The 13,475-nt window shown below is 37.4% G+C and overlaps 1 protein-coding gene across 1 annotated transcript in view; it reads right to left on the bottom strand.

The window, feature by feature from the left end:
• Positions 1-683: 683 nt before the first annotated feature.
• The window catches only part of LOC114244152 (putative fatty acyl-CoA reductase CG5065), a 37,678-nt gene continuing 24,886 nt past the window's right edge, over positions 684-13,475 (bottom strand). The window contains exons 7-12 of the mRNA XM_089737468.1: positions 12,333-12,434; positions 8,231-8,423; positions 7,714-7,820; positions 6,398-6,530; positions 5,449-5,706; positions 684-4,602 (exon numbers count right to left, since the gene is read on the bottom strand). Of these exons, the coding sequence (XP_089593594.1) occupies positions 4,455-4,602; positions 5,449-5,706; positions 6,398-6,530; positions 7,714-7,820; positions 8,231-8,423; positions 12,333-12,434 (941 nt within the window). The 3' untranslated portion in view covers positions 684-4,454. The remainder of the gene's footprint in view (positions 4,603-5,448; positions 5,707-6,397; positions 6,531-7,713; positions 7,821-8,230; positions 8,424-12,332; positions 12,435-13,475) is intronic.

Raw genomic sequence — 13,475 nt, 5'->3', positions numbered from 1 at the left:
TAACAGAGCCTATAATGTTAACATTTCAATTTGTTTTAATATATATACGTATATTCACTACAGATAGATATAGTGATCATTAGAACGAGATTTCTTTAAATAATCGATCTAAAGTTAGAGTCTAGAGACCCTAAAAAAAGCCAAATAACCACACATAGCAAAACCACTACGTATTATAATTTAAATTTAATGACATTCAGAAAATTCGCTACAGATATTTTGTGAAAAAAATGTCTGAATTGAAGTGTAATAGCAAGACTATTTCAATCCAAAAAACGGTAAAAAGTTTTACGAAATGTCCAGAAATATGGATATCAGAAAATCAGTTGTTGGCTTCTTAAGCAATAATCTAATAATCGTTTTTTTTTTATGTTAACAAATCCCAATACAATTGATCTATGAACAATGGTATATTATGCATAATGTAGTATTTTAATCATATGTATTTAATAGTGTCTTACAAATTTTAATGTATCAATACAAACTAGTTTTTTTTTTAAATTCTTAAGTATATTTCAAAAACCGCAAACTTAATTTCATCGCTACATACAGTATTATTTAGGTAACCATTCATTTTGAATCAATCGAAATTTATCATTGTATATAGCAATTAAATAAAGTATTCATTTTAGAAAACTAATCAAGAATTAAAGACATCTAAAGTAAAAATTAAAACAGCAAACAACATATAATGGCAGAAATATATTTGGATTCAACTTTGGGTAACTCAATATTTTACACAATAAATACACACAAACAACTTCTTCCTTCAACTACCTTAATTGTTTAATTAAATAAATAAAACATAGGTAAAAACGAAATGAAAAAAATAAACTTTACAAGCCCGCTAAAATAACAAAAACTGTGTTTTCTTCAAAATTTACATATATTTATACTTACAAGCAAAAACAAATGCCCAGTGAAATTAGTAATCTACATATACGTTTTTACAGGTATATATTCAATAAAAATTACAATTTTTCCGTCAATCATTATTCGATTCACTGACACCGCTAATTTAAAACAAACATCTTAAAGCAACCATTAGTATGTCATCTAGGTAAAACATTTGACCAGAATAAAATAAGTTTGCTAATTGACCATTTTTTACACAAACAAGTAACAAAGAAAACCAAATGACTGTCATTTTTAAATGGCCATATAAACTTACTTGGGAAATTGGGCTTTATAGTTAACATTACAAGCAGATTGGCAACTGATGAAACTCAAAATCTGAATCTACGTTTCTCAAGAAAGTGAAACATCTTAAAAGGCAATAGCTGGGTGTCACCAAGTGTTATTTTATTCAAGTTCTGATCGTGTGTGCTTTGTTCTGGTATATTACGGTCAACATGCAAACTAAAATAACCGAAAAACAATGCTATTTTAAACTGAAATTTCTGGTCAAAATGTTCACACGAGAAATCACATCTCCTTCCCGGAATTGAATTTTTACATTGATGATAAAAATAAATTAACCCAACCCACGAAAAAGCACAGAATGGACTTTTGACACAATACTCGATAACATCCAACCCAAGAAATATAAACAAAATTAGGAATGAAATTGAAGAATTTTGATCGTCAAAGCTTTATTGAAACTTGGTCTATTTTTATATACTTGAAAACTTTAATTCTACAACCAAGCTTTCTTGTACAAAATTAGCCATAGTAATTAATCCTAGATTCTCTCTCATAATGCATATCATAGCTTATATATGTAATTTTTCATTTGATATGAAAATTCAAATGCTGCGATTAAGGTGGTCAAAATTAAAATCCATTCTATGAAAATCTTCAATAATATCAAAGCGAGAGCGTCATAGTCTGTTAGACTTAATAATTAATTAATATTCTAACACTTAACTTGCAGTATGAACTTAGGCATTATTTAACAAGTACTCAGTGCAAGACTGAACCAACATTTCTGTTTTTTATTTTATTTATTTAAACTAGAAATCTAAGTGACTACAAAGAGAAAACGTTGTAATAATAGATTTGTCATAATACGTTACAAGTTAGAAAAAAAAATCCTTCACGAAAACAGTTTTGGTGAAACAGTTAATTAATAAATTTAGATTTTATAGAAGACAAGTAATACGCCCATAGTTGATAGGACTTCAAATGAACATGTGAAAGTGATTTCGGAGAAAATTTGGAAGCAATGAAATGATAGCTTTAACCCATTTTTTTTTTAAAAAAAAGCCTTGGTCATTGGAATAGGTATCATTGAGATCAAATAAATTTTACACCAAAATTTTCATGATTATTTAATACTAAAAAACATGGATAATATGGAAAAATATGCTTTTAAAGTTTGTTTGGCATTTAAGACTAAGCAATCAGACTCAGAGTTATTTCCGATATTCTATATTATTTTGCAACGCCAGCGTTTAGTTTCGTAGCTTTAACACTTTCCAACAAAATATGACTAATTATATTTAAACATTATCAAGGAAGCGTAGTTGTGATTGTATGGAAAGTTTTTAAGTTTTCAACACGTCGATAGGAAAAATGGAAGAGCAAATATTAAGGATAGAGGAAGTTAAATAAAGTTTAAAAAAACTCTAGTACGAAATGTATGATGAATAAATAGTTTAGGATAACGTATTTATGGAATGAATATAAATGTAACCTTGAATTATGGATTCATTCAATTCAATTTCATGATATAATTACAAAATCGTCTATATAAACCAAAAACGATTCGAATAATATTTAAACTTAAAATCCATATGTATATAACATACATAACTTTACACTGGTGATATTCGTATATTTTCCGAAACTATAAAAGTTATTGTTCAACTTACGATTGAGTTTTAAAAATGTAATTATATCTGATAATAACCGTAGGCAAGATTTACGTATTACGCAAAATATTTGACTTTTTTTTGACATTAACGTAGAGCTACAACGATTGTACGTTATGGTAGAATTTATCTGGAACTAAAAAATAGTAAATCTTTAAGCCTTTTGAAACATTTTAATGTGAATATGATATAATCCCCGAAGAACAAACGCAAAAAATGGTGACGTATAATACTTCTATCCCCAATTTGGGAAGCGCTTTCTTAAAAATTTTAATGTTTGTTTTATTTTTTAATTCATTACTGCAAAACTACATTCCTAGCCGCTACCTACCGCCTCACCACACCTTTTGTATATTATCAAAGTCTGCTATTCCTATCTTATAAACTCGATCTCCACAATGATCTAGTGCGTGGAGAGGTTTCGCACGCATGCGTTTTTTAAAATAACAAACCATGAAAAAAGAGTTCACATTGCTTAAAAACATTGTTTCCTTTTTGCTTGATACGAAATAGCAGACCCGAAAGAAAAAAGAACCTAAAAATTGTTATAACAATTGAAAACTTTCATTAAAACTTTAATCATTACTTGGATACCTATGCAATTCAATATACATTTTTTTTTTACTTTAAATATTATTTCTTTACAAAGTAGATGACTAGTGTGTATCTCTATATATTTTTTTGAGCTTTCCACGTTTTCGAGTCACGAATGTTGTTTAAGCGATCGAACTTCGGGACGTTTTCACGCAAAACAACACCATCCTCCAATTAATTTAACTAATTAATACAACAACGACAGTACCGAATCGAGTTTCTTTGTCGGTCCGTCTGTGTATGCGAAGACGCACACAACCTCGTCAAGCTTTCACGAAGGTACAAAATGTGAAATAACTATTAATTACATTTACCGATCGATAACGGAACCTATAATAAATATTGTGAACAGCCTAGCGTTATGGAAATAATTATTGGATACAAACAACAAAGTAACATCGTTCTCGATGTTTCTATTCACACACAAAGGACGCAAGAAGCGAGACAAAAAAAAACACAGATTTCTCAACCCGTTTTTTCACGATTTCGCGATTAAAATATGTCTATTTTAACATCTCATAAGCCGTTTCGTTTATATTAATATCTCTATTGGTGTCACACATGACAACGACTTGTCTTGATTCTGCTTCGATAATTACTGTAAGAACATCAATTGCTTTAGCATTAATTGTACTTTGGGTTACATTTACTAAATGAACACCGTCCGAATTTTCGTGTCCATGATGGTAGGTATTGCTTGCTATATTTATAATAAACATACTGTCGTTCAATTGTCACACGAAAAGCCCAAAGACCGTTTCGCCGAACTTTTCAACTGCAGTTTTTATGTACAGATTTCGTTCGAATCCTTTTTTATCCATTGTAGTGCGGACGTCAGCGCACGAGTGACGGACATCGTTCCGTTCAGTTTTAAAGCCTGAAACGTTCTCGTCTTGAGCATTGCACGCGGAATCAGTCATCGGTCTGAACTCTTCGAACCTGACGCACACCGGTCACACGTAGGTAGATTTGTAGCGATTACGGAAGCATTCCTAATATAAAAAATGGGCGCTGTCAGTTATTTATTATATATACCGGCGTTGAGCATCAGGCTATGGCGAGGAGGCGGGCTGCGCGAGTCAGCAGGTCCACGATGCGCCGCCACAGTCCGCGCAGGACCTCCGAGCGGGAGAACAGGAATCTCCAAATGAAGAACACGGCCGCTACTTGAGTTAGTATATGGATTATGTGTAATCTGAAAGGATATGTTTTTATCAATACCAACTCTGCCATTATAGAAGGCACGTCGATCCAAACCTTGCCTGTATCTACGGAGAAGCAGTAATGAGTTTCGGTTTGGGATTGGGAGAGGGGTGGTTTACGGCCCTTTAGACTTTGGTTTTAAAACTAAGGCTATGGGTTCCGAGATTGACTTTATGGCCTAAAGAATAAAACGCCCGGTGCGTCCGTATCAAGCGATACGAGTTTACGGTGTTCGAATCCCGCAGGCGGGTACCAATTTTTCTAATAAAATACGTACTTGATTCATGTTCACGAATGACTTTCACGGTAAAAAAATCCATCGTATAACAAATATCAAACCAAACAATTCGCATAATTATTATACAATAGATAGGTAGACTTCAATTCTTAGAGTGGGTGGTGGCATTTACATTATGATATATACGGACCTCGGTAACTTTTTTTTTTCAAACCTAATCTGATAGCCTTGAGAGGCTATTTCAGCGTAACCTTAACTAGTAGGTGAGATCACGGGGCCCAAACCTGATGACGTTACTAACACGAACCCTAGCATGAGCCGTGCTTCGCAGAATCTACCACCAGATCGGAAACGCGACCCACTGAGAAGATCCGGCGAGAAACTCGGTAGGCTGTGTCTGTGGGTTAATTAACTCGTCGAGCCCTTCGGCGCAAGCGACGGATTCGGCGAGAACGATGACCGGTCCGGTAACCAATTCGGTCGTGGCTGAATAATGACTTCGGGTTCTGTCTCAGGATATCTGATCGCGATGACTGTGAATTTAACATACCGTTTCGCTTAACAATACGTACTGGATTGGACACAAGATATCGACAATACCTCTTCAATAGCGACCGGGACTTGGGCAGCGTTTCGGGGCTCTCCTTGAACAAGAACCTCCTGATCCCCAGCACGTAGGACTCGATGTACGCGTCCCAGTCGATGTTCTTCACGTCAAAGTCGAAGGTCCTCCTGTCTTCGGGGGACAGGAGTAAGCAGAGCGCCTGCACGTTGTCGTCCGCAAACGACCACTGGCGCGTGGTGAAGTACTCCAGGCAGGCGGCCGCCTTCTCCAATTTATTTTGAACCCTGACCATCCTGTAGTATAACAGTAGTATATCTAGTATGAGCCTGGCTATGAATTGATGCGGAATCCGCAGGTGTCACAACGTGAACGCCGCCACCAAATTCGGGAGATGAGTACCAGGTCTGATGATGGCTACCTCATGCTTTGAATTGGAGTATAATGGAATGATGTTGATAGAAGAACTTCATATTCACTAATTACTTAAAAATACTTGGAAGATTAACGACGGAAGATCTGGACCTGGACATGAATGTTATATAATTTGCCTAACATTTGACCTCGGGGGGTTATACTAGATTCATCGAACGTGTAGACGAGCTCATGGGGCTTAGCCTAACGAATTCGCTAACACTAACCTTAGTAGGGACAATGCTTCGCAGAATCTACCACCGGATCGAAATCGCGACCCACTGAGAAGATCCGGCGAGAAACTCAGTGAGCTGTGTCTGTGAGCCGATTTTTACGACGAACCTTTCATCGCACTCAACAGGTTCGACGAGAACGGTGACTGGTACTTGGAATAGCCATAAGCACCGATAGTGGATCGGGAGGATTCGAAGTGACGTCGAATGTTATTGTTCGGAACTTGTGTATATCTAAGCTTATCTTAAAAATGTCGTTAGCATGATTCAGATATCTGTCAAAAAAGCCTTGTGTTCTATGTTAGCTGTCCGCTACAAGTAAATCATGGCATCAGCTTACATGGGCTTGTTGCCAGTGGTCCTGGAGACCAGGTCCATGAGCACAGCCGGTGCCCGATGCTGCATCAGCGTCAGCACGTTGTGCTTCAGCCTGTTGCTGGTGATGTCGCCGCCAGGGTACCAAACTACTTCAGCTGAGAACAGATTTTAAAACTTTCATTGTCGTCCGGCACAAATTGTGAAAATTGAGATGTGATCATATAAATAAATATTTTAGGAATTTGTTTCTTTCCACTTTGAATACTGTTTTAAAGATAATTTATTTTGTCAACAACGGAAGATACTACTGAAGCATCCTTAACATTTTTGTATGTGCGTGTATGAATAGACCAGCTCACGGCTATCTAGTTAAAGCTGTAGACCATGGACCGCGGAAATCACAACGTGATTACCAAAAGTCAGCTTCAGACATGAGGTCCAAGTCCCAAATATTGAGTCCTTATTGACTCGACTTTATCGGTTGCATGCCGGAGACTTCAAACTTAAAAACAATAGTATGTATTACGTGCGAATACCCTCACTGTATATACTGCCCTCAATGTAGCTAAAAATCTTAGCGCGCTTTACATTACTGGTTAGCGAAATTATAGCTTACATCGGTGTCGATGACAGATAGCGGACAGGGCTATAAACGCTGACAATAACATTACCGAGAATAGATCTCTTTAAACCTATTTCTTAACTAGTCATTGAGGTAGTAAGTATGCAATCTGCCTTTTTTACGGCTTATGTTGGTGGAGGAGCTCATGGCCCTGACCTGATTTAAGAGGTTACCGGAGGCCATAGACATCTACAAACGCAAATGCCGTCACCACCTTGAGATATAAGTTCTTAGGTCTCAGCATAGTTACAACGGCTGCCCCGCCCTTCAAGCCGAAACGCATTACTGCTTCACGGCAAAAATAGGCAGGGTGGTGGTACCTACCCGTGCGGACTCACAAGAGGTTCTACCACCAATAATTACGCAAATTATAATTGCCTTTAATGATGCGATCGCAAAGACGACTGAAACATTTGAAATAATTTCTCAGAACACTAGACATAAACCGCATTAATTATCTATTTGTGACTGTAATTCTCTACATCAAAGTTTTGAATCATCTGGACTGAAACACATCCGCGCATTTGAATGGTCCTCTTTGTTTTGGTAATTTTGAATAGCTCACTCTTTATCCATTTACAGGAGTCATTAAGCTCAGAGCTTTGCAAATGAATTCAGTTTCATATTGACGCACAATCACATGATCCCTTAATCATACATTGACCGAATTAGACGCTGGGAAATTAAACTATAAATGGGCTTTTATAGTGACTTACTAAAAGGATGTTTCCGCATGTATTTGAAGCTTGATTTTACGAAACGTTTCCACGTTATCGGATTCTGTTGGCCGGTGCAGCAGTTATAAACTACGACGCCTTGATCCCTGTAAACATTTATGGCATTAAATGATTACTACCACTACTATAGATACAGTCCTCTGCAGCTCTGTACTGATCCCGAGCTCTTCTCATACACTAACAAACTCAGATCCGACCTACATCTAGCCCCTAGTCCTATACTGCACTACTATAGACACAGTCCTCTGCAGCTCTGTACTGATCCCGAGATCTTCTCGTATACAAACGGTTCTCTGCGGTAGGCAGCGGCTTGGCTCTGCCCCTGGTATTGCTGAAGTCCATGGGCGACGGTAACCACTCACCATCAGGTGGGCCGTATGCTCGTCTGCCTACAAGGGCAATAAAAAAATTAAAAAAAAGACACAGATCCGACCTACATCTAGCCTCTAGTCCTATGTACTGATCCCTACAGACACTATAGATACACATGACTAACCGTCTTAAATGCGTCCTCCAGGCGCACACGATCATCAGGTTGATGACGGTATCGACCGGGACGAGATCAGCGACCTTGTCTCCGGAACCCAGCATCGTTCTGAAGATGCCCTTCCCCACAGCGGCGACGATGCCATTAGGACCGTTCCAGTTGTCGACCCAACCTTTCACTGGCTCCCGGACGGAGGAGAGCACTGAAAATCAAAGATGTTTTCTGTAAATCCTCATCGATTCCCTATTGCTCTTCATGTCAAAGTTTTTTTTTTAGAACTGCTTTATTCAGATATTTACATATATACATATGCCGACTCGACCTAATGGATTTAAATCTATCTCTCTCCACTATTGTGTCTTGTCATTCTACCTTCGTTCATAATAACATAGTCATTACCTATTTCTCAATTTTCATCTGCCAGTATTCCAATTTAAATTATAAATTAAGCTTAGAAAGAAATTCAGTAGGTTTCTTTAGCCGAATGTCCCTTAATTATTATAGAGTAGAGAATCTTTTAGACATTTTCCCGTCGGAATTATTAATTAAAGTGCAATTGTGAAATAACTAGTACTTTTTTATTCAATCTTACGATTCACTTAATAGCAGTTTTCAGTCTCTTTGTCGTCATTCTTTGGTCACGATTTACGACTTGCAAATCAGAAACGCCAAAGAAGTTGACCGGGAAATTTACTACTCTCCTCCTCTTGTCTATCATGACAGAAGTTTCCAAATATAATCTGAATTCCGCTCAGCCTGAGACACGAGTCCTCGACTCTTTAAGTCTATAGATGGTAGAAGAAAGGAGGGTCAAGTTGAAAAAGTATCCATCCGTATGCATCAAGTTGTTGAAGACTAACCAAAATAGTGTAGGAAGTGGAAATTATAATATGAAAATAGCAGTTTTAAACAGAATTATGTGTGCTTGGTTTGTAAAATTTAATATTTTTCTTGACGTAACAGGTATATAAAATCACAACTATTAATTTTCATTACTATTTACGTAGGAAGTGTTTCTTGCCTTCTTAATTTACATATATTTACCCACACATTCTTTTAAATGGGTTCTTACCATTATCTTTGCGATTGTAACGCGCCAAAGCTTTGGCGACTCATTAAATGGGAAGATCGCGGTGAGAACCCATAAAACAATTGTGTGTGTGTGTGTGTTTGTGTGTGTAATGTAGACAGTCGCGCAACTTTAAAACTATTTGTTACTTTCATGTTAGTTTGTATCATTATCTTCGGGTTTTCGCGTGTCATAGCCATAAATACAATTAATTTTACGATTATTTTTTACTGCCTTTAAATTATTTACTACTTTTCGTATACAATTTTCGTGATCACGGACGACGGTCAGTCGTGTATAAAGTCTTCATTGTCTCCACCTTATCCAACTAGGTGGGGTCGGAACAGCGAATTTTTCTTTTCCATTCTCCTCTACCAGCCGTCACCTTAATACTCACTCCTCTTTCTTCCATATCGTCATTCACACACTCTATCCATGTCTGCTTCGGTCGACTTCTTTCTCTTCTACTTTGCTCTACCATTTCCCTACATGTCCTAGTCACATGCATCTCTCTACTCTCTACGCATCTTAAGTAGTCTTTATATTTGTTTATTCCCATCGATGGATGGTACAGGTTTGCGTGAAGCGATATCGAGATGGAATTATCTATTTTTTGAAACACACCAACAAAAAAGAAAACCGATAATTTAATATTAATTCCGTAATCAGCTATTCGTGCAGTATCATATTTGTGAAATACAAACACTTATCAATGACCGACCGTGGTAAATGATAGGCTATCTGTGAAAATTCCCGAGAAAAAACTGATTACGACATTGTAAAAACCTGAAAACCTGGAAAAAGCATTGTACTTTATCGTGATTAAAGCATTTTTTTTTAATGCTTAGATTTGTGGATGAGCTCACAGCCCACCTGGTGTTAAGTGGTTACTGGAGCCCATAGACATCTACAAACTCAATGCGCCACACACCTTGAGATATAAGTTCTAAGAAGTTCTAAACGAAGAAGAAATCTTATATTTATACAACCCAATGTGTCCAAGGCAAGAAACTCTTCCTCTAAATGACGTTTTATGGCGTCGGGTAGGTTTGTCTCCAATACAACACGATTTTACGTTTTCGAGTTAACGCAAATTGATGCGAACAACTTACAGCATGAAGCCAACAAAAAAATATCAAAAAACGCCCCGTTGGCAACAGTGGAAACAGATAATGAATTAAACTTCCATGTTCTTAACTAAGTTTTTTTTTAAATTAATCTTAAATTTTACTTTACTATCCTAACGGCATAATAATGCAAAAGAAGATGTCACGATGATGTCAGAGAGGCAGCTGTCAAATGAAAATTACTAGGTTAGGTTTGTGGAGGGTAAAAGTGAGGAGACAAATTTATAAAGTGTCTGGATGTGAGCAGTCAATTAGTAATCAAAAAAGCGCTGAAATAACGCTACGTAACAAGTGTGTATATACGAATGTGGTAGCTATAAACAGGGTGAAGAATAAGCATCTAATAAAATCACTTTTGGCGCCATCTTTGATATGAAAACTCCTTGCTACGGTGGCGCCGCCCTAATTAGGCGCTTTTTGACGGACGTTTTCTTAAACACACAGACCACTCATTACCTTTACCAGGACCTTGAAACTGCGATACTTTAATACAAATATTTTTCTGTATGTAAACTAGCGACATCTTGTAGCGGCTGCCCCTAAACTTATATGTTGTTAAAGTTAAGACATTTAATTATTGTAGAACTAAACACAGAAAATAAAATATTAAAAATCATATGTACAAGTCTTTATTTGTTATAGACAAATAGATTAAATTTTATCAATGTGTGGTTTCTGAAAATTTACAAAATCCCTCATTAAAAATAAAATATAGGTAATATGTTACTGCCGTCTACAGGACCAATGAGAGACTAATCGAAGCGAAGCCATCTAGTGACCGACGCCCGTAAACATTTTTGTTGAATGCTTGAGTTCCTTATCTATAGCTAATTTATGTGTATTATCTATGACCGTTACCCTCCAAAGCTAAGATTGTGTTTTAAAGCACGTTTTTTTTTTTTTTTATTGCACTTGCAGGCAGACCAGCATACGGCCCACCTGATGGTGAGTGGTTACCGTCGCCCATGGACTTCAGCAATGCCAGGGGCAGAGCCAAGCCGCTGCCTACCGCTGCGTATCTTGAAATATTATTAAAAACGTGAACCAAGATTGTCCTATTTCACTTTAGTGGCCCAATTCCACGTGTAAATTAATCGTGAATCATATCATATATTTTTTTTACACCGATAAGATACGGACGTTATGCAGCCAATTTTTTTTATAAGTGAAATGTTTGATCGTTGATTGCAGTAATGAAAGCGGAATCCGACTTGCGACATATCCGCGATAATTTCGGTTCGAGATAACAAAATACGTGCCATCGTTTTGACCATTTCTAATGATCCTAGTGGTTTCAATCTTTCCAGAAATTTCCAATTTATTACGCACATTAATGTGTTAGCGTATCCGAGTCTGATACGTTTCTATCTCTTAACCGAAATACGGGTTAGAAGAGGACAAATGATCTATCCAATTTCCTATAGTATATATATCCTATAGTATATATAACCCTTCGCCTGCCGTGTAGGTCACCGGTGCCCTACGCGGCGCACTAAAGTAATTATTTCGATTTCTGTTACTAAGGCGCTTAGATTGTCTAATTTTGCCTTGTTTGTTTGTTAATGCGTGTTTTAGTCTTGTAGGTCGCTTAGAAACAAATTCATTCCCAGTATCTTCGGATTCGTTTCCCCCAGAGTCAACTAGATATTCCGGTGCCTTCGTAAGAAGATCGCCCACAGACACAGCCCACTGAGTTTCTCGCCGGATCTTCTCAGTGGGTCGCGTTTCCGATCCGGTGGTAGATTCTGCGAAGCACTGCTCTTGCTAGGGCCAGTATTAGCGACACACCTGGTTTGAGCCCCGTGAGCTCACTTACACGTAGCTAAAATAGCCTCCCAAGGCTATCAGCTAGGGAGGGGAAAACATTCCTCATGATAATAAAGGGAGATAGATATATATATAAAAGTTAGCTCACCGATTGAAGGTCGTACGATCGCAACTGGCAGGTTCCCGCTCTCCTTGATCAGCATATCCTCGGCCAGAGCCTTCGTGAACGTGTACGTGTTAGGCCTGTGAACTGTGGACCCAAAAAAAACAAGAGCATCGATATATATATATTTCCCAATCTAATACTCGTATAATCTATACTAATATATAAATCTACAGTGTTTTTTTTTTATTGCTTAGATGGGTGGAAGAGCTCACAGCCTACCTGGTGTTAAGTGGTTACTGGAGCCCATAGACATCCACAACGTAAATGCGCCACCCACCTTGAGATATAAGCTCTAAGGTCTCAAGTATAGTTACAACGGCTGCCCCACCCTTCAAACCGAAACGCATTACTGCTTCACGGTAGGACGTCTTGTGAGTCCGCCCGGGTTAGTACTACCACCCTGCCTATTTCTGCCGTGAAGCAGTAATGCGTTTCGGTTTGAAGGGTGGGGCAGCCGTTGTAACAATACTTGAGACCTTAGAACTTATATCTCAAGGTGGGCGGCACATTTACGTTATAGATGTCTGTGGGCTCCGGTAACCACTTAACACCAGATGGGCTATGAACTCGTCCACCCATCTAAGCAATAAATAAATAAAAAGAACCGTCGCTATATCGAGGCTCTATTAATGCGTATAAAGTGCGGAGCGTCGGAATACCGACTAAAGCGCAGTTCGATTGCATCATAGATAATAAAAACACATAAATTAGTCATTAGATATCGACTTGTAAGGACGTGTCGTAGCGCGAGTTACATATAACGTTTTTTTAATAAGATAATAGCATTTATTAAACATTATTAACCATTAAACAATATTTTGTTGTTAATTTAGGATGTTTTTTTTTTAATGTTTTTCTTAAAGGTCTTTTTTTTTTCATAAATCCTTTAGCAATTTTTGCAAAATATGTGAAAATAAGCTCAGCACCAATAGGGTTAAGGAAATATGAAACACGTGTGACTCACACAATGAAAGATTTATCGTAGTGTAATAAAAATAAAAACTTGTACAGTGTGCTTAGTGCGAGATTTTAAACGTTCTCGATAGCGCAGAAGTTAACGCAATCACCTCCCAGATGGCCCGGCTATCTAGTCAAAATCGCTGGGTCATATTGGATGTAGGTGGC

Source organism: Bombyx mandarina, chromosome 23 (assembly GCF_030267445.1).
Source record: "Bombyx mandarina strain Sakado chromosome 23, ASM3026744v2".
NCBI classification, from domain to species: domain Eukaryota; kingdom Metazoa; phylum Arthropoda; class Insecta; order Lepidoptera; family Bombycidae; genus Bombyx; species Bombyx mandarina.
The sequence above is the reverse complement of the archived record's forward strand: the minus strand, read 5'-3'. Positions and strand labels throughout refer to the sequence as shown.